Source organism: Gallus gallus, chromosome Z (genome assembly GCF_016699485.2).
Source record: "Gallus gallus isolate bGalGal1 chromosome Z, bGalGal1.mat.broiler.GRCg7b, whole genome shotgun sequence".
Lineage (NCBI taxonomy): Eukaryota > Metazoa > Chordata > Aves > Galliformes > Phasianidae > Gallus > Gallus gallus.
In genome coordinates, this window is record NC_052572.1 from 35,803,457 (window position 1) to 35,821,889 (window position 18,433).

An 18,433-nucleotide genomic window follows, 5' to 3' on the forward strand; every position below is an offset into this window, starting at 1 on the left:
TTTCTTCACAGCTCTAGCATTGTACTTTTAGGGAAATCTAAAAAAGCCTTGTCCTTTTCAATGTACAAAATTATTTTATCATATTTGAGAAGACTACTTGCAGACAGAAATAAATCAACTTAATAATTTCTTTATAAGATTAGATCCCATTTTGCTGTTCAAAAAAGTTATCTAATTGAGAAATAATTCTTTATAGAGATCATGTGTTAGATATTCTTTGGCCAGAAATCCCTTTTTGTCTGTTTCACTTGGGAATTGTTGCAGCACATTGGTCAACTCATCACTGGCAAGGGGAAACTCAGAGACATATGCGAAACAGTCACACAGAGGGTACTCATTAAGCTATCTGTCCTGAAAAGGCTTTGAGGAAACAAAAAGACTGCTGGCCAACAGCAAGGCTGTGTGCTCCAAGACTGCAGGAACAGGTGATAGCTTTGGCTCAAGTTTCTTTTGTACTATTTCTTTTGGTATCCCATTCATAAAACATTTATTCTCCAAGGCAGTAAAGCTTAACACCTATCAGTATGCTGTTAGAAGATGCTTGTTAACTAGCTTATACACACAAAAAACATGTCTCACATGCTACCATCAGAAAGAAACCAAAGGTTCTTTCTCACACAAACAAAATCAAGCTGAAACAATTACATGCTTAGCAGCTGATACCTGCTCTCTCAAAACTGAGGGGACAGGGCAGCAAGATTTGTCAGAAGAGGAATGACTTGAGTTGCCTATTCATGGTTCAACCACACTAAAGACAACCAGCTGCTGTGAATGTAGTTTTACTGAAGAGTTATTTCTTTTTCCTCAAGAGCCATGGCTCAGGATTTTATACGGTGATAGCTTGACTTGATTTTCTAATGAGCTGCAGCACCAAAGACTCCACTTACTGACTTAGTAATGTTCCTTCAGGGCAGCGTAGAAGGTTATGCTTTGGCTCTGTGATGATTAACTGCAAGGTGAATCATTTTTATAAATTTTATTGATTGGAAAACAAGAATACAATTATTTTCAATTGTTCTATTCACAGCATGTATAGTTGAACAGCTAAAAATCCTTTTTTAGTAATAAAGTTCACAAACCACATGATCAGACTCCTATCATGATTAAAGGATAAGCAAAATCCTCAGGAAGGCAACAAAATCTTAAGCTTTGAGGTAAACTGCTTTACCAGAGCACTCAGTAGACTTTCAGTTTCTCACTCTTGCAGTTCCCATACCTTTGTTCTTTCAAATCTCTTACATTTTACGGGCAAGATAAAAGGCTGGAAAAAGTTTAACTTTAATCTCTTCTCATCCTCTTTGCAGTCTGAGAAGAGAGAATAATTTTCATCCTCTTTCCGCATGAAGAGGTGGGAATAATGTCCCCTGGCAACTTTTTCTGTAGAGTTTAAAGGAAGCATTTATGCTCAAGACAGCCCTTCTAAGTATAGGATAACAACTGTGAGAGCAGCACGCTGTGATGCAATAGCCACACTGCAGAAGGTGAGGACTCATTCCCTGTGCTGTCAATAGGTGAGGAGGTGGGCCAACTGTAGTGCTTGTCTCTGCCTCCTAAGGAGACAGCAAGCTTGGACTAAAAGCACTAGTACACTTCTTTTACATTTCCCAAAGGCACATGATACTGAGCATAGAGACAGCAGTTTCAGGTATCTCAAAAGGGACAATGAGAAAAAATGTAGTAAGGTAATCAGTGACAGAAGAGAAATGAACCATGTGCTGGAGGGACAAGGGGGATCGTTGACATTGGCTGGTGACCTGATGCAGTAAAAGAGACACCAGCTTGTGTCCTGGCCTGTACCACACCTAATACACTCCTCCATCAGTGTCGAAGCATGCATGTATCATGCAATCCAACACACAAATCTAGATGCAGACAAGGCATTTACAACAAACTCAGTATGTTCAGTGTAATGGTGCAAGGAGAAGGAAAGAATCAAACTTTGCTTCTGAAAGACTGAGCAGCTGTTGTTCAAATTATGCCTTTTCTGATGCTCCACTGTTCTGGGGTACCCCAGGGAACAGAACAGTTCTTGGTTTAATTTAAAGGATCCCAGAAGCATCCCTGTCCAAAGCCTCTGTATATGCTACAAATATTAGTGTCCCCAGCTTTGCCTCAGGCATGCTTCCCACACTGTAGTTTGCAATGAGAGCTGAATCTCTCTTCCCTACACTTTTCCTTAGAGTAATTATTTGCTGGCTCAAACCTGACATGAAAAAGAGACTTTGATGCTTTGACATGATACCGAAGTCATAGTGAAATGAATTGAAAACTACTCATGGTCACCTACAATCTTTTTCCAGAATTCTATTTACCTTCAAGAAGTATTTCTTAAAAATATAGAAAAATTATCTACCAAAGTAAGTCAGATCTTGCCTTAGATCTTTGTAACTTTTACTGTTAATCTGAAGTCTTCAGAGTAGTTAAAACAAAACTTAATCCTTCTTACACTATAAAACAGATGTGTGAAAGAGAAAAGGAAGTCTCATGCGTTTGAAGGAGTTTCATGCTGTAGGCGAACATTATTATCCAAACGTACTATGTAAAAATGAAAACATGTAGCCTCTCTAATGCATAAATGAATATTTTTTTTCTGATTTGGATTACCTTTAGTCATCTCAAGGAAGATGGTGGTATTCTGAAAATGAAAGGCTCTTCGTACTGGCACAGTGGTACTAAGCTGAAGTTATTTATAATGAGGTATTTACAGATGAGATCAGTGAGAAAGGATTGAGCAGAGCCTGGTGTGCTGGTGATAGCAAGTCTTTCTCAGTCAGTCTGGCTGTTATACATAGTAAACAATCCCAGGTCTGTAAGCTTTCCACATTACACATATTGTCTACATTTCCAGTTTGTGCTTGACTTGTATAACTACAGACATGCCTTACCCATGCCCAGTGTTATTGAATAAATGATTCAGTATGTTGTAAAGCAATCTCGTCTATAAATTCCAACATAATACTCATCTTTCTAAAAAAGCATTCTGTTATTAGGTTGTAACTTTCAATAATTAAGTTTTAAACTTTCAGTAATTTCCTGGTGATACACTACAGTATGGAAGGTCCTCCTCTTTCCTGAATAAGCTGCCCAGTCAGTTATTGTACCAGTGATTCTGAGAAGCTCATGACACTGACTTCAGACAACTTCACTGTTGTGACATGGCCTTCCAAAGTGCACACAACCTTCTAGCTTTGAAATATCCTCCTTATTTCACCATCCAAATCAATACTGAAAAACTTAAAATATTAGCAATTAGGGCAGGACTACCAAGATCTGCTGTATTATGTGAGCATCCTAGAGAAAACTTTGTTGATGACATACTTTCACACACAGTTAACATTATAAAATCCAACACCTGTGCTGATATAAAAATTGGTGGCTATGAAAGTACAGTTTTTAATAATTCTAGACACGGACTGAGAAAGCCAGGTTCTATTTTTTAGCAAAATAAATACGTAAGGTTGGATTCAACTTATGCTTAGTCCAGTGTAGGTCTTATATGGAAGGAGACCATTTTTACTTTTCATTTTTATGATGTCAACTGTACAGGAAAGTAGGCTTCAAGTAGCAGAACACTCATCACCTGTGTATCTTCATTTTGTGCTTTTTTTCCCCCCTTAATGTTCTGAACAAATCCATGAAGAATATCTATTATTGACAATGATCCTCTTGTAAGCATTTGAATTCTAGAGAGTAAAAAATATAATTTATTCTGGAACATGGAAATGGTTGTATATACATATTATATAATATGTGGTAATAATTGGTAGGGTGTTATGTATATATGTAGAAAACTGCTGTGTGAAAGTATTTTTCTTTCTGTTAATACATTTTTGCTTACATGCAGTACTGTTATTTATTTATGCTACAAGTTTAAAGAGAAGGCTTATATTTTGCATTGTGTGCTCTACCGCACAGATTTCAGCTGACCACTGATAGTTTTTCTTTACTGGGTAGAGCCTTTCATAAAAATTATACGTACTCTACCTTCTCCAGAATCTCTGGTGAGTTTCATTTTTGCCGCGCACTCAATGCTGAGTATAAGTCAAATATCAGTGGAGAAATATGGGGAGAAAAACACTGTAACTCACAACTAAAATAGAACTCTAGGACAAATGAAACACACAAGAAAAGGTAGAAAAATTAGGAATTTCTTCTTACTTGACCTGCTGAATCTACATACGGAGAGATTTTTATAGCAGGCATGGAAGAGTGGGTAACAGGTTTTGGAGCGATTTGGCATAGCAGCATAGGAGATCAATTTTACCTTTTTATGAAATCAATATGAAAAAGGATTTTGTCTTTTTGTTTTCAAACCTTTAATCACTAAGCCAAGGCATTCTACTTGAGTTAGAACATCATATACTAAAGCATTGCTACAGATCAATGACATATCACATTGCTGGGGAAGTTCTTTTCTTCACTAAGTGAAGCACTAAAAGCATATCCTGACTTAAAACTGAAATAACAGCTTCTCTGGACTAAAAAAGAGACTTGGTTGACTTCACAGAGCAAAGAGCAAGACTGAAATCAATGCACTCCTAACCCAGACACTGTTCCTACTGCCGTGATGAGCAATTAAACTCAAGTGAGGGTAGAACAGACCCTGCAAGCGAAGACTCAATGACATGAGACACACTACAGAGACTCACAGACTGTGTTTCTTTAGATGGAAAAACGGCTCCATGTGTAAAGAGAAGAATGGCTGTAATACAAGTTTTCCACAAGATTAAGCAAGCAACATTACTTTCTCAGTTTTTGTATTAGAAAATTGGAAATAAGGCAACAGTCTAACTTTCTCTTGAGTGCTTTGTTTTTAAATTAGAATCTAAGTGTGTTAAGCTGGGCACTGTTTTCTACTGTATTGCTTTGGCAATATCAGAGTAAGATTAGTCTCCTCAGGGACTTTTAGCTGTCACAATAACAAATAACAAACAACAGTAATATTTTGCTTAATTTACTTGCCCACTTATCTTCACGAGTCTGAAGAGAACCCTTGGGCTACCCAACAGCTGACTGATTTGGATGGTAGATGTAATAAAACAACTCAGCTATGACTTCGGACATGACACAGGCCAGACAAGTGTTGGAGCATTAGCAGAAGCACAGCTCTGCTGAGCAAACCTGGTGTGCCACAAAGCACGGAGAGGCAGCATGTACTGGGGCATGTGCACTGGCAGAAATAAACTCCTCCTCTCCACTAATATTCTATGATTATTTTCTGTATCCAATGCTGCTCCAAAACATGAGGGTATGCTTTGACAACACCCCAGTTTTGATCATAATTTAACCAGGCATACTGCATATAGACATAAAGCCATGCTGATGCTGGAGTTCGACAGGCCTTTCACTATTGGCTGACATTTTTTTCCCCTGTGCAATCTTTTGTGACTTGTGTGTTTTGCTTAATGACAGTTCATTTCACATTCCTATGGCACTATTTATATTCCCTCTTCTTGGTTCATTTCACAGCATTCACCTCTAATGAGCCAGTCAATACAGCGCTCTTTGATTTTCAAAACGCTTGCTCACCAAGTGTTTCAAAGGAAACTGCATACACTGAACAGGAGAGAAAATTCTTTGAGGGTTTAGTAAATGGAAATTATCGAGAAAAGGAGGGAAAGTGTTAAGAAGGAAAGGTTAATTTTTGCATCAACTAATCACTAAGAAGATTTAGTAACAAGTGGCCTATCTCAAAATGAGTCATGTGGAGGCTTGAGGTCAAAGAGTGCAAAAAGCTTGCAGACAATTCAGTGGACTATAAAGACGTGAAGAAAGCTTTTATAACGTAGCCTGACTTGATTATAAAGTTGAAGATGAAATGCAATACTAGTAAGCATAAAGCAGTACTATTACATGTACAATATAAATCAGTAACACTCAAGATGCCTCAGTGTTGTGTTATTCCACCAATCAGCCTCTTTACGGAAATATCAGGGGTCACAGAGCTCAATGGAAAAATTTCTATTTTGTCTACCACAGGTATATTTTAGTACTGCTTTTGACATCGCGATAACTCTCTAATTGTAGCCCTAATGATGCAATCATCACTGCATTTATGGAAGACTTTACCCAAATATGTTTGTTTCACTTCTTTTTTTTTAGCTCTTATTCCTTTCACTGTGATGATAACACTAAGTATTTTTGATTTATCAGAAACCACTCATCCATTTCAAATGAAGGTAGTTAATTTTTCTGAGTGACAGAAATATGGCCTGATAGAAGATAACTGGTGTTATGATTCACTGAGGTTTGATCTCATGGCCAACATTTATAAGACTTTCCTCAGTTGAGGTAATATAAAGTAACAGGATGGAATATGTTGCATGGGAGACTGTAAGTATGAATATAGCCAATCCATCATAATACTGTTGCAAAATGAATCAGACTTCGAGCTTTCCAGCGCATAATGATTGAAAGATGAAGCTTTAGTACATTTTCTTCATGATTTATTTTTAAATAAAAAATATATTTTCTAGAAAGTACCGCAAATTTCTATTTCTTGACCTCTTCTTATTTTTGTTGTTGCTATGTCAAAATTGTTATCACACATAGTGGAAGCTCTGGTTATGTACTGATTTTCTGTTGTTGCAGGCATTAACTCTATAAAAAGTTCAGGATGGAGAGAAAAGGAAAATAACTGTAAAATTTATATATATTGGAGGTTATCTATGTCCACACAAGACTTACATCTTTGCCAATCAGATCCTCTTGATTTTCCACGATCCCCCAGGGAGCGATGCCAATGGTGCAGATCTTCCCTCGCGATTTTGAGGCATGATCTTTCAGTGCATCTCCAACATGTCGAATGACTCCTGGGGGGGAAAAAGCATGATACGGAGATTTAAAAATAATGACACTTTTATTCATTTTGGTATAGATTCGTATATGGATTCACGTGGTATGGTATGGATTTGTATGGTATGATAGGGTAAGCATCCTATTTTTAGGGAACTCCTGTACAATGGATGAAGACAATTTAATGCTTGCCAGTCAAGATATGAATATTTTTACACTGATTACTATTATAGTAATATTCTATGTTTGCTTTATCTAATCTACAAAATTATTAAACGAGGTAGCAGGAAAAATATTTGCAAAGGCCTAGAAATAAAAAGAGAAACACTGAGAGCTGATTGTAACTTGCTTATCTGCACTTGTGTTCACAAATGCACAAGCATGCAAGCAGACACATGATACATGTATCCTTCCCAAACACAGAAACAAGCACAAAAATGAAAAAAGAGAAGACGAAGACACTTTGTGCCAGAATAAAAGATAGAAATTTGAAAAAAAATCCTTTCACTGCTGTGTGATGATCTGTTCAGACATTTTTTGCAAAAATCCACAATGATTTGAGGATCAGCAAAAAAAACTGAAATTAGTAAAGAGAGAACGACTGCTCCCTGTTTCTCTTTCCTGTGCTTTCTGATACTCCTGCCTGAATGCTTTTGATGCACTTTGTCAGTGTTGCAGGTGTATCCTAGTGCAGAGGACATAATCCATTCCTCCTTCATTTTCACAAAATCAGTTTTTGACCTGTGTAGCATTTATTTATTTATTTATCTCTCTCTCCATCCATTTATTTATCCGTTGTATCCAGCTGCACTGTGGCAGTCCTGTGGATTTGCTGTGGTTGTTATCTGTTACTCAGTCTCTCTGCTTGCTTCTTTTTCTCATTCCATGAATTTCAAAATAACTGGATTGTAAATGTTACAGTCACACAGCAGGTAAAATTCTAGTCAAGCTTATCTGCACTTTAAATGAACCATGTAAAAAAGAGACAAAACATTTAAGTAAGCCCCTGTGTGTGTTTCCTTTCTGTGGTATAAAAGGAAGAAGAGACAACCACTTTCTCCTTGTGAAAGAGTCAGCTATAATTTAACCTATAACCCAGAGTACAAGAAATCCAGCTATTTAGGATAATCAACTTTCAATATAGCATAAATATTCTGAATAGATTGCTGAAGTAATTTACCAATCAGGTTCACAGTTAGATATGTAACATCCCTGGCACACTGATTCACAACATAATGGAATTGTTTCAGGATTTTTCAATTATACTCCTTGAGAGAAACCTGATGTAAAAATGCAATATGAACAGAACTGACTAGATAGAAAAAATCTTAATTTTTTACAACTTCACATAGAGATAAAACACTTAATTTTCATGTACATAATTTGAAAACCTAGACCTGAAGCATCCTGGTGTTCTGCTACATGATTCAGAAGTAGCAACCAGAGGTATCCAAGAACGCTAAACTATGCCTTCTTATAATAACACATCACAATTGTTTTAAGTAGGTACTTTAGATTACATGAAAAAAAAAATCATTTTCAGCAGTAACAATGTTGACTCTGGTTTATTTGCACTGTGGTGGCATTCACAACTGTGATGCTTTGAAAAAACAGTACCATGCAGCCATGTGTTTGCTAAATGCAAACACTGTATTTGGTTGTTGCTTATAAAATTTCTGTAGGATGACTTCCAGTGTTCATGTGGTGTGTATACTGCAGTGACTGCACAACTTCTACAGTTTTCTAATATGTTTTTAAATTAAAAACTTATCTGCCTTTGCCAGTGTCATCACATCAGTATTGGGCAATTAACACAATTATTATCGCCACAGTACATAGGTCAAAATTCAACCTAATTTTCTTCCTTGTTCTGCAGAGTCATGAGGGATGTTACCTATACATGTGTAACATAGATACTTATTTATCCAAGAGACCAGAAGCTACGCTTCTTCTTTTATATTTATATTCTATTTATATTTATATGATATGATAAAACTGACTATTGTTTTATTGTAAGAAGATACACTTACAGTACTTTCTGTACATTTACTGTGTGGGATTACTAAACTAATAAATTACAGTGTTACTGCAGCAAATAAGAAGAGCAAGAATTGACAAGGACGTCAGTCCTGGCTCAGAACTTTTTGCATTTATCTTTAGCAGAAATCTTTGCTTTTCTCCTGACTCTCTTCTCCCCTCTGTCTCCTGCAGGGAGGATAGCTGGGAAGCTAATTCCCAACATTTATTTATCTAGGGAACTAGGTTTAGCAGATTGTTCTCCAAACTGATGCGCTGTCTCACAGAAGAGTTGAGCCAGCTGCTGTCTTGGGTTCTTAGAAGGCCCATATGGTCTGTTACAGATGTATTCAACTTTGAATACAAATGGCAATATTATCTCCCTTGCTACAGGGGTAATAGGAAAATATAGGTCTGCAACAAAGGAAAAAGTGATACTTATTCACAGTAAAGTATTCTATCACAGCAACATTTTTTTTCCTTTAGCATTTCAGATCGTCTTATAAGAGAAAATGAAATATCTTTTCTGGATAAAAATGTTTTTTTGTTTTATGCAATACAAGATTGACTTCTTGAGCTTCTGGTTAGTATTCTGTCTCTGTAGGTGACTGTTGATCTTGTCAAGTCTTCACTACTAATATAATTGCCTTACAGGAGGCTTTATTTTCATCTCCCCAGTGTGTTTTTCCTGCTTAAGTGAACCTTGTATTCCTTGCTAGCTGCCAGACTGGTATAAACTTGGCATTTTCATGTTTACACATAGTACCATCACCACTAATAAAATAAAACATGCCATGTTTACTTAATCCGATCAGCCCTATATTTTTTTTTCTGTCAGACTGATGAAATCTCACAGATGCCACTGTGATTTCATTTCAAGTTTGCTGTTACCTGTGTTTACTCCTCCAGTGAATATCCATGCTCCAGTTGTCATAGCAGCCTTAATGAGGCCTTTCCCAAAGACTTGCTTGAGCTTTGGCTGAAGTTCAAAATTCTGAAGGCCCCCATGCACAGAGATGAGAAGTTTTGGGAGCTCGAGCTGCCACTCTTTGGTCATCAGGTGCAGAAGAAGGTCAGGCTTTGTGTCAAAAGACACACGTACATACTGCACAAATAAGGACAGTAGTAAAGAAAATAGAAAGATTGGTTATACTTAGTGAAGCCTCGTGCATATGACCTATGGCCAGTAGAACACACACGAAAAAAGGCAAACTTCATGACAAAGGCATTAACTAATTGCAAAGTAATTTTTATAGAAAACTAGGCTACGAGGGATAATGGAACAGTTTCAATTCACAGGCTGGGTGGTTATCCTTTTAGGAAATTAATGCTTAGCAATATTTAATAGGTATATGTCTTGAAATTAATGATGCAGAAAACAGAAGCATTTAAGTAATCTGACAAAAACAACCCAGTCACAGCTGTGAATTTTTTTGTATCTTGATTTGAAACTAATAAAATCAAACATGGAAAACACAGGAAGTAACAGAAACAAGTTTGGTTATTCAAGTATGTATAAGCTTAAACTGAGCAAGACTATGAAAGAGGTACTTTTCAAATGAATGAATGCTGACTTGTGACTTATAGACTAATTTGTACATATTCAGAAATTTGCCTGACAAAGCACAGGCCCCTAAAATTTCTCTGAACCACATTTACATATTCCCACATCTTGGCTCTTCTGTGTTGCATCTGCAGTATTTTGTCCCGAGGGAGAACATGTCCATCTGTGTGTGTGTGTGTGTGTGTGTTTGTGTGTGTGTTTGTGTGTGTGTCCAAAGGTTGCAACTGCCTTCAATTCTCTACAGTCCCACTACACTGCACACAGACCCCTCCCTGCCTGGTAAGCCCTTCTCTCTTGGGTTCTTCTCCTCACTCTTTCCATTGCTGATGTATGAATAGTTTCAAAAAACTTGTGCCATGGCATATGCTTTTTTGATTGATCTATTTTTTTTATACAGCACCAAAAGGTGCTGTAAAAATATAAAACCTTTCTATAGCTTATAAGATTTGGAATGACCATCTTTATCAAATAAAGTGGGTTATCAAAAGCCAGTAACCTACCAAATCGCTGTTTGAACCAAGGCCTATAGAGTTATTTCAGGATTCTTTCCCTTGATAGTTTGTCAGCATAGCCATCAGGTACATACCACAGGGACCTTTGTTCCTAGCTATAGGAATGCCCAGACCTACATTACTCATTGCAGAATGAAAAATAATATAATACCCACATATATAATTTAATCCCTTAGTCCCTTTTTATAAAGTCTGATCATATTTATATCCATAAGATTGTTCTGCTTTAGTAGGCACATGATGGTTAGGTGAACATCTTTCCAGTTGAGTAAGAAATATGGACTCAACTTCTTTTTTCAAAAGAAATTGATAATATCCAGGTTTCTTTGCGTGAAAGAATGCATAGCCATTTCCAGCATTTCTGGAATCAGAAGCCCATTTGTGCAGATCACCTGAGGAAAGTAAGTGGGACATAGCCAAACTGAAAGATGAGCATGAACTTGTGAATCTATATTTGTCCCAGTATATCAGTAATGTTCTCTACAGTTGTCATGCACATTCTTAACAGCTACAAGACAAACAGCATACAGTAATGATGTTTGGCATGGTGTATGAGCTTCTATACATTAACTGTATCATCAGCAGCTAGCCATTCAACCATCTGCTTGGGAAAATCTCACTGACCAGATCAGATGGTGAGAGTAATGGTTTCAATTAGGAGTCAGGGGCTACCAAAATTTTAACACACTGGAGAGTTGTCAAGTGACTTAATCCTTATTCCCTTTGCCCTGTCCCTAGGGACAACTGACCCTGCAAAGTGCTACTACTCATTGTACTGCAGGCACTGACAGAGAAACATCATCCTTCGAGTGAGTACAAAAACACTATCCTGGTCTAAGTATGGAGATTACGTTTTGGTATCATTGCCAACTCAGTGTGTTTGTGGCAAAGTCAGACTGTGAGCTTTAAGCAGATAATTAGACAAAGTGAATTCATATCAGTAATGACCAAAAGAAATTTTTGGAAAGCAGAGGCCACAGCATCATTCTGTCTGCTACTAAAATGAAGGTATCAATGGCATCAATTGTATATTACATAATCCATCCAGTAACTTTTTTTTTTCTTTAGTTTCTTTTTATACCCTGACAGACTTGTCAGGGTATGATTTCAGCATATGACCATAAAATGAAAGATCATCATGTTTGTCTTGCCTACTCGATACCAAAACTAGCATTTAGGCTGTCAGCAAGGGCACCATTTAATGCCAACACCTTTTTCATTTTTTATCAAATTGCTTCCTCAAAAATAACCATGCCTATTACCCATCAAACAGCCAAATGTTTGCAAGTTGGACTCCAATGCCCTAGGGCAAAAGTCAAGGTTACTGAGTGGTAAAAATACGACTGTTACTCAAGAACAGCGATCTTATGAAAGTACATGGTCCATAACAGCAGATGAGAGTCGCAGGAAGGAGAAAGATTCAGAATAATGCCTGATTTTATTTCATCAATGAAAATATCTTCCGGCAACATTCTGTGATCTGGCAGGCAATCCAACACTGCTCTTCTGGTTCTCTTTGACGTGAGCAAAGGCTGGGTGGATATTTCCCCTGTCTCAGATAAGATTCCAGCACTGCAGATAGTTCTACAAGGTAAAGGTTGATCCCTCAAAGTGTAATTTTCACAGAAAATAAGCTTGACCCTATTCTCGCTAAATTCAACAGCAAAACTGTAACTTAACCAAAATCAGACTGGTTCCTTGTAAGTTAATTTTCTCCTTAATATCTGAAGGCCTCCTCTAAGTTCCACTAAGCAGTCAGTGGAAGGAGCATCATTGATTTACACGGCCTTTGAACTATGTCTTTCTGTGTTATTCTCCATTTTTCTTCATATATGACACCATCTTTTGAATTCTGTTAAAAGGCCTTTGAATATAAATTCAGTGTAACAAAAAAAAAAGCTTACTGCTTTTTTTGTGAGTTATGTAATTTAAAGGATTATCTCTACATTTTCACAACACTCATGGCTTTTAATGTGCTTTTTACACAGCTTTGACGAGACTCAAAACATTTGAAAAGCAAAAATACACAGTTATGTTGTTGAATTCTAAACATCCTTATTAAAGTATATGTATGAAAAATCCATGTGTAAGAGAGTCTATGAGAGAAACAGTATATACGCTTTAGAGTTCTATTTATGTACTTTCACGATCCCATGATCCATAAGAAACATTAAGCCCAAGGTACTATTGGAATGGATTTGGTTAAGAGGAAGTTATTAAAAAGTATGATGAAAGAATTTAACTCACTACAGTTATTCAAACAACCATCTTCTAGGTAACCGTGAAAAACCATGATCAAAGGAATTTTAAAGTTTTAAGAATATTTTGTAAAGATGTTCTTTTTTTTTTTCCCTCTATAGAAGGGCAGATGCTAAATATTAAGAATTGGTTAAGTTTGATCATAGGTTCAGTGCAAAATGCATCACAGCAAAATAGCCCAAGCTAGTGAACTAATGAGCAGAATGTCTCTGTTTTGAAATCATTCCAATTATTACTCATAATTGGAATGCATTCTGTCACTCTATTTTAATAATTACTCTCAGAGTCAGGGTAATAAGTTGCTAGTATATAGTTAGAGGAAATCATGCATGCTATTTCTTAAACTACTAAATGCCAAGTGATACAAGAGGATTAGATTTTATTAATCACTTTTCTCTCACATTTCTTTTTAAATTGACTGATGTATTGCAAGGGCTATTGAAAAGGTTTGCGTATCCCCATATCTTTCTCTGTTCTCAGCTGTACATGAGGATAACCTTTTACAGTTGCCAGAACTGAAAATTGGCCATAAAAACAATGAAACATGAAGAACAAAATCATTAAATGTGTTTCTTAAACATTAGTGGGATGAGCTGCCTGTAAAGAAAGCAAGAGATGATTGATAAAAATCTAAAACCCTTAGAATTTTTGCTGGATCATCTGTATTTACAGGAAGTCTGAAAGAAAGGCCTCTTCAGTAACTGGTCTCAATAACAAATATGATCAAATCTCTGCTATGGGTTTATAATCTGTTGTACTCTCATCTATTTAAACTATTGATTTAAGTATCTTAGTGTAGTCTCTCTGAAGATTAACAACTCAACTGTATTAGCAGAATTCATTCTGTTTGAGATTTTCTATTTTATGTGTTTTCAGAATCAAAATCAATGGCATAGCCAATCCTACTGGCAATAGCAATCTGAAAACCTCTTTATTGTTTCATTTCAATCTATATCTGCTGTTAAAATTGTGCTTTTTTTCCCCAATTGGAGACATTATTTATAGTAGTCTGGTGGCAACTGTTATAAGATCGTATGGCATTTTTAGCTTGAAAGTATGCGTGCAAAGTTTTACATGTTTTACATGCAAAAAATGTATGTTTTCTATCAAATTCATATATGTATTAATAAATTCTAATTATTTTCAGTGGAGGAAATCATTATCTGTCAGAATTATATCTACTGATCTGCTGCATGAATTAACTATAGGTACTAGTTCCAATTACAAATCTGAGGTTACAGTTGGTTCTGTTACAAAATACGATATCATTTCTTGTAGCCTTGATTCAGAAAAAGCTACTAGATTCGCTCTTCACACAGAACAAGATGGTGCTCTTCTATTCTGTGTTTATCACACTTAAAAATTTTAGGTATAGGCATCCATTTCAGGAACTAAAATAAATAAAGTTCTTCCCTGAGGCTTTGCTTGATCTTGGTTATCTTGCTAAATCTTGTTCATTTATAAGTTTATTCTTTAGGCAATAGGCATATAATTAACCTACTTCTTAACATGACTATTAGAAAAAATCAGCTTTTATGCTACAGTGATATTTGATATCCAGTAATTAGAAAATAACTAAGTAGTCTATTTTTAGAAAAGAACAAAGATTCATTTTTCATATTGTGTCATGTCCAATCCTTCCCTCCTCCGTCCCTCCTCCACTTGATTTATGTTCCAGGTTTGCTGCTTTTGGGTTTTAAAATGTGGAAAGAGAAAACACTTATTTGGGAATTTTGTTGCTTATTATGAGAACGATCTTGTGTCTAGCAAATTCAGAGACTGAAGTTTGATTTCTTTTTTTTTTTCTGTTAATAAATCTGCAACAGCTAGTTAGCCAGCTCCTTGACTAAAATCTACCTACAATAATGTGCGGTACCAGAAGTATGATTATGAGGACATCTTTATGCTATTTTTAGTGATAAACACACTATTATATAGCAAAGTCCGATTTTTATTAATATTATTAGTATAAACCAATTAATTGTTATTATTATTCATCGTTGTTATTTATTTAAAAAACATGACATTAAAGTTTTGCAAACCTCCTTATTTGTGCCTTAGACATCACTGATGTTAACCAAATGGGACACCCTTTCAGAAATTTTTAGTGAACTGCAAAATTTGAAGCACTTTTCCTAGTAGCAGAATGTTTGAATTTCTGGAGCTTTTGAAAAGATATTTAATTTATAGGAATATTGTTCCTGCACTTCATACAGCCACCTTCCCAATTCTTGAACTATTAAGATAAATCCAGCGTTTATTGAGCAATAAATGTTTCATCTATATTTTTCCTTGAATTTTTAATTATTTAGATCTCTGAGATTTTTAAGCTGCTTTTGTCTTCTCTATTCCAAATACTTCATGGTCTTATTTTTGTTTGTTTGAAGTCCTGACTGCACTCTGTGTCAAGGTTTTTCTGCTGTTCACGTTGACTTAGTTTTATTTCAAATATATTCATTTGAGCACATGGCATATACCTTGAAGCACCTCCTGTTTTCTTATGGTACCAGAATCCCAACAGAGAAGACCAGAGATCTTGTAATACAATTAATATCAACACCTTCCCTAAACTCCTAATTAGTACACAGCTGCTCCAAATGCCTTGGGCAGTTTGTTGCTTTAAAGAGCTCCTCAAGTATATCACTCGGAAAGCTCTGCTAATTACTCTTTCTCGTAAAGAGCTTCATGTAATGTAATCATATACAGATAATAGCATGATGGTAACTACTTCTCTGAATCTATCTCAGTTTTGCTGAAAAGCATTCTGTTTTATTCCCAGTCCTTGTGAAGATACCAACAGCATAGATTGTTTCATATTAGTGCCAAGGAGGGTGTCAATTTTGTTCAGTCTAAATGTTATTTCCTGAATCATATTCTCTTTCTAGCAATGGCCTGGCAGATTTTTAGGTGATTAGTTATCAACTGAACATAAGGTGTCTATGATACTTGCAAAGAAATGACCTAATTTGCTATTTGTTTCGTGGGTCAACAGTGTTTTTTGGATTCTAAAAGCGGAATCCATCCATCTGGGTGAACAGAACCAATCACCCAAGTAATATTTCCACCTCTATCCACCACTTAACCATCTGAGCAAAACACCAGGCTCCTCATAGTGCAGTACTGAGCCTGCCATCATCTCTAATCCTTCTAATAGTATCCCACAAGAAAGTACCCAGGCAAAGAAGACAGCACTAGGTTGCTGGGCAGGTTATTCTGGAGAGCACCTCTGGCTTCTGGCTCTATCTTCACAGCTGCCCAGAGCAGTGTCTTAGCCACGGTATGCTAGATACAGGCTTGCTTTTGATTTGCAAAGCCACAGGTACTGCAGTTTAGCTATAGCCATGATTCTTTTCATGTAATGGTATGTAGAAATACATGCATAGGTTAGTGTGGGCACTGCAAAGTTCTCTCATTTAATGAAAAAATGCATTCAATTTAACATACTTTGGTATCACTTCATAACATTGCATTAGGAACGAGTCATAATAGAGACTTCCTTGCTCAAGGAAATCTGTAGCAGAACAAGTATTTCTCAGTTCATAGCTTAGACACTGGTAGGCCTTTTAGTTCACTGAAAGATAAGCAGGTAAGTCTAACTGATCTATCCCTGAACATATGTCTGGAGGAATTCTCTGGAGGTCTATTTCAAATTTGCCAGCCTTGCAGACACACCCAGCAGTGGGAAGCCACAGCTGAATTCTAAAGCTATTCAGAAAAAGACAGATAGGAGGTCACTGAAAGAAAATTAAGATACCTGCGTGTTAGCATGTCTTTAGTTGTTATGAAAGTAACCCCTTCCATGCTGCCCTTGAGCTTTAACAGTTCCTTCTGTTCACCAGTTCTTTGGAACACAATATATAATAATGTATTGTATGTTCTTACACTAAATAATAATTCAAAATGAAAACAAGAAACAATGCTGTTTATGATTTGGGAATGGTTTTCTTTTTCTTTTTTTTATATTTTATTATTATTATTTTTTTCAGCTAGCAACATTATTTATCTAAGAGAAAAGCATGATTACCATGGCTTTATTGGAGTGGCCTCCTCCTTGGAACTCAATGGTTCCAAAAGCGTCCGTTGGGCTGAGCTGCGTGTGCTTGCTGATGGACCACTTCTCTGACTGGATGTCATTGCGAGTAAGCCTGCTTTCATTTTTCTCATTCTGGATAATGGAGATACTCGGAGTCAGTCCAACATGTTGACCTATTAGACGCCCACAGCAACACCTATGATGTTAAACAAGCAGAAATCTAGTATCACACACATGTATATAAACAAGACATAGTAAACAGGCTATACGTCTTCTCCTTCAAAAAACTTTCAACTCTGCTGACCTCATTTTTGCTATCCCAAACCAATATAGCACAGATACTAAGATTTCTTTCTATATTTTGTTTGCATTATCATATATTTCAATAACATTTTCTATGTCCTCAGATGATATTAGGTCGATAATTGTCTTTTGCATGCACTAGCAGACATTTAAAATCGGTAGTTCACCACAACTTTCTGTATATATATTTTTGGCAATATTTTGTTCCAAATATTTGAAGAACCAAAAGGTTCACTATGAAGATGAGGAAATTCCTAGAGGGAACGGCCTCAAGTTGTGCCAGGGAGATTCAGGTGGGACGTTAGGAAATAATTCTTCTCTGGGAGAGCGGTCAGTTGCTGGAATGGGCTTCCCAGGGAGGTGGTGGAGTCATCAGTGCTGGAGGTGTTCAAGGAACATTTAGACGTTGTGTTGAAGGACATGGTTTAGTGAGAAATATTGGTGATATCCACCAACTGGATGATCTTAGAGGTCTTTTCCAACCTTGGTGATTCTATGATTCTAAATTAAACACAGACACTGATGACCTTTCATGTCTCTTTTTGATGAAGTATGGTTTGAAATGTAAAGAAACAGCGCTCATAGGAATCCATCTCTCCATCTGTAATTCAACCAATTATGATTAAATATGGCACAAAATACATACTATTTTTATCTGCATACATACAAATGAGTATGGGTAAGATACTTTTTTATAATTGACTTCATTTTCATGCAAGTAGCATGCAATTACCTATGGGGGTCTTTGGTGCTGGGTACGATATGAACACATTCTCTCTTGTAAAAAGCTCTTTCTATCCATGATTTCTGTGCCTAAAAAGAGAGAGAAAATGCATTAGGTTCTGCTTGCTAAACACAGCTTGCAGCATCTTTGAAGAGAAAATTTAAAACATAAAAGAAAAACTTGCTGGCTTTGCATTTATGCAGTACACAAGTTGCACAGAGTAAGCA

General features: G+C 36.4%; 1 protein-coding gene across 9 annotated transcripts in view; it reads right to left on the reverse strand.

The window, feature by feature from the left end:
* The window catches only part of TRPM3 (transient receptor potential cation channel subfamily M member 3), a 426,369-nt gene that overhangs the window by 113,136 nt on the left and 294,800 nt on the right, over positions 1-18,433 (reverse strand). For all 9 annotated transcript variants that reach the window (XM_040656002.2, XM_040656007.2, XM_040656006.2 and 6 more), the window contains exons 2-5: positions 18,216-18,295; positions 17,171-17,375; positions 9,703-9,916; positions 6,688-6,812 (exon numbers count right to left, since the gene is read on the reverse strand). In XM_040656002.2, coding sequence (XP_040511936.1) covers positions 6,688-6,812; positions 9,703-9,916; positions 17,171-17,375; positions 18,216-18,295 — 624 coding nt within the window. The remainder of the gene's footprint in view (positions 1-6,687; positions 6,813-9,702; positions 9,917-17,170; positions 17,376-18,215; positions 18,296-18,433) is intronic.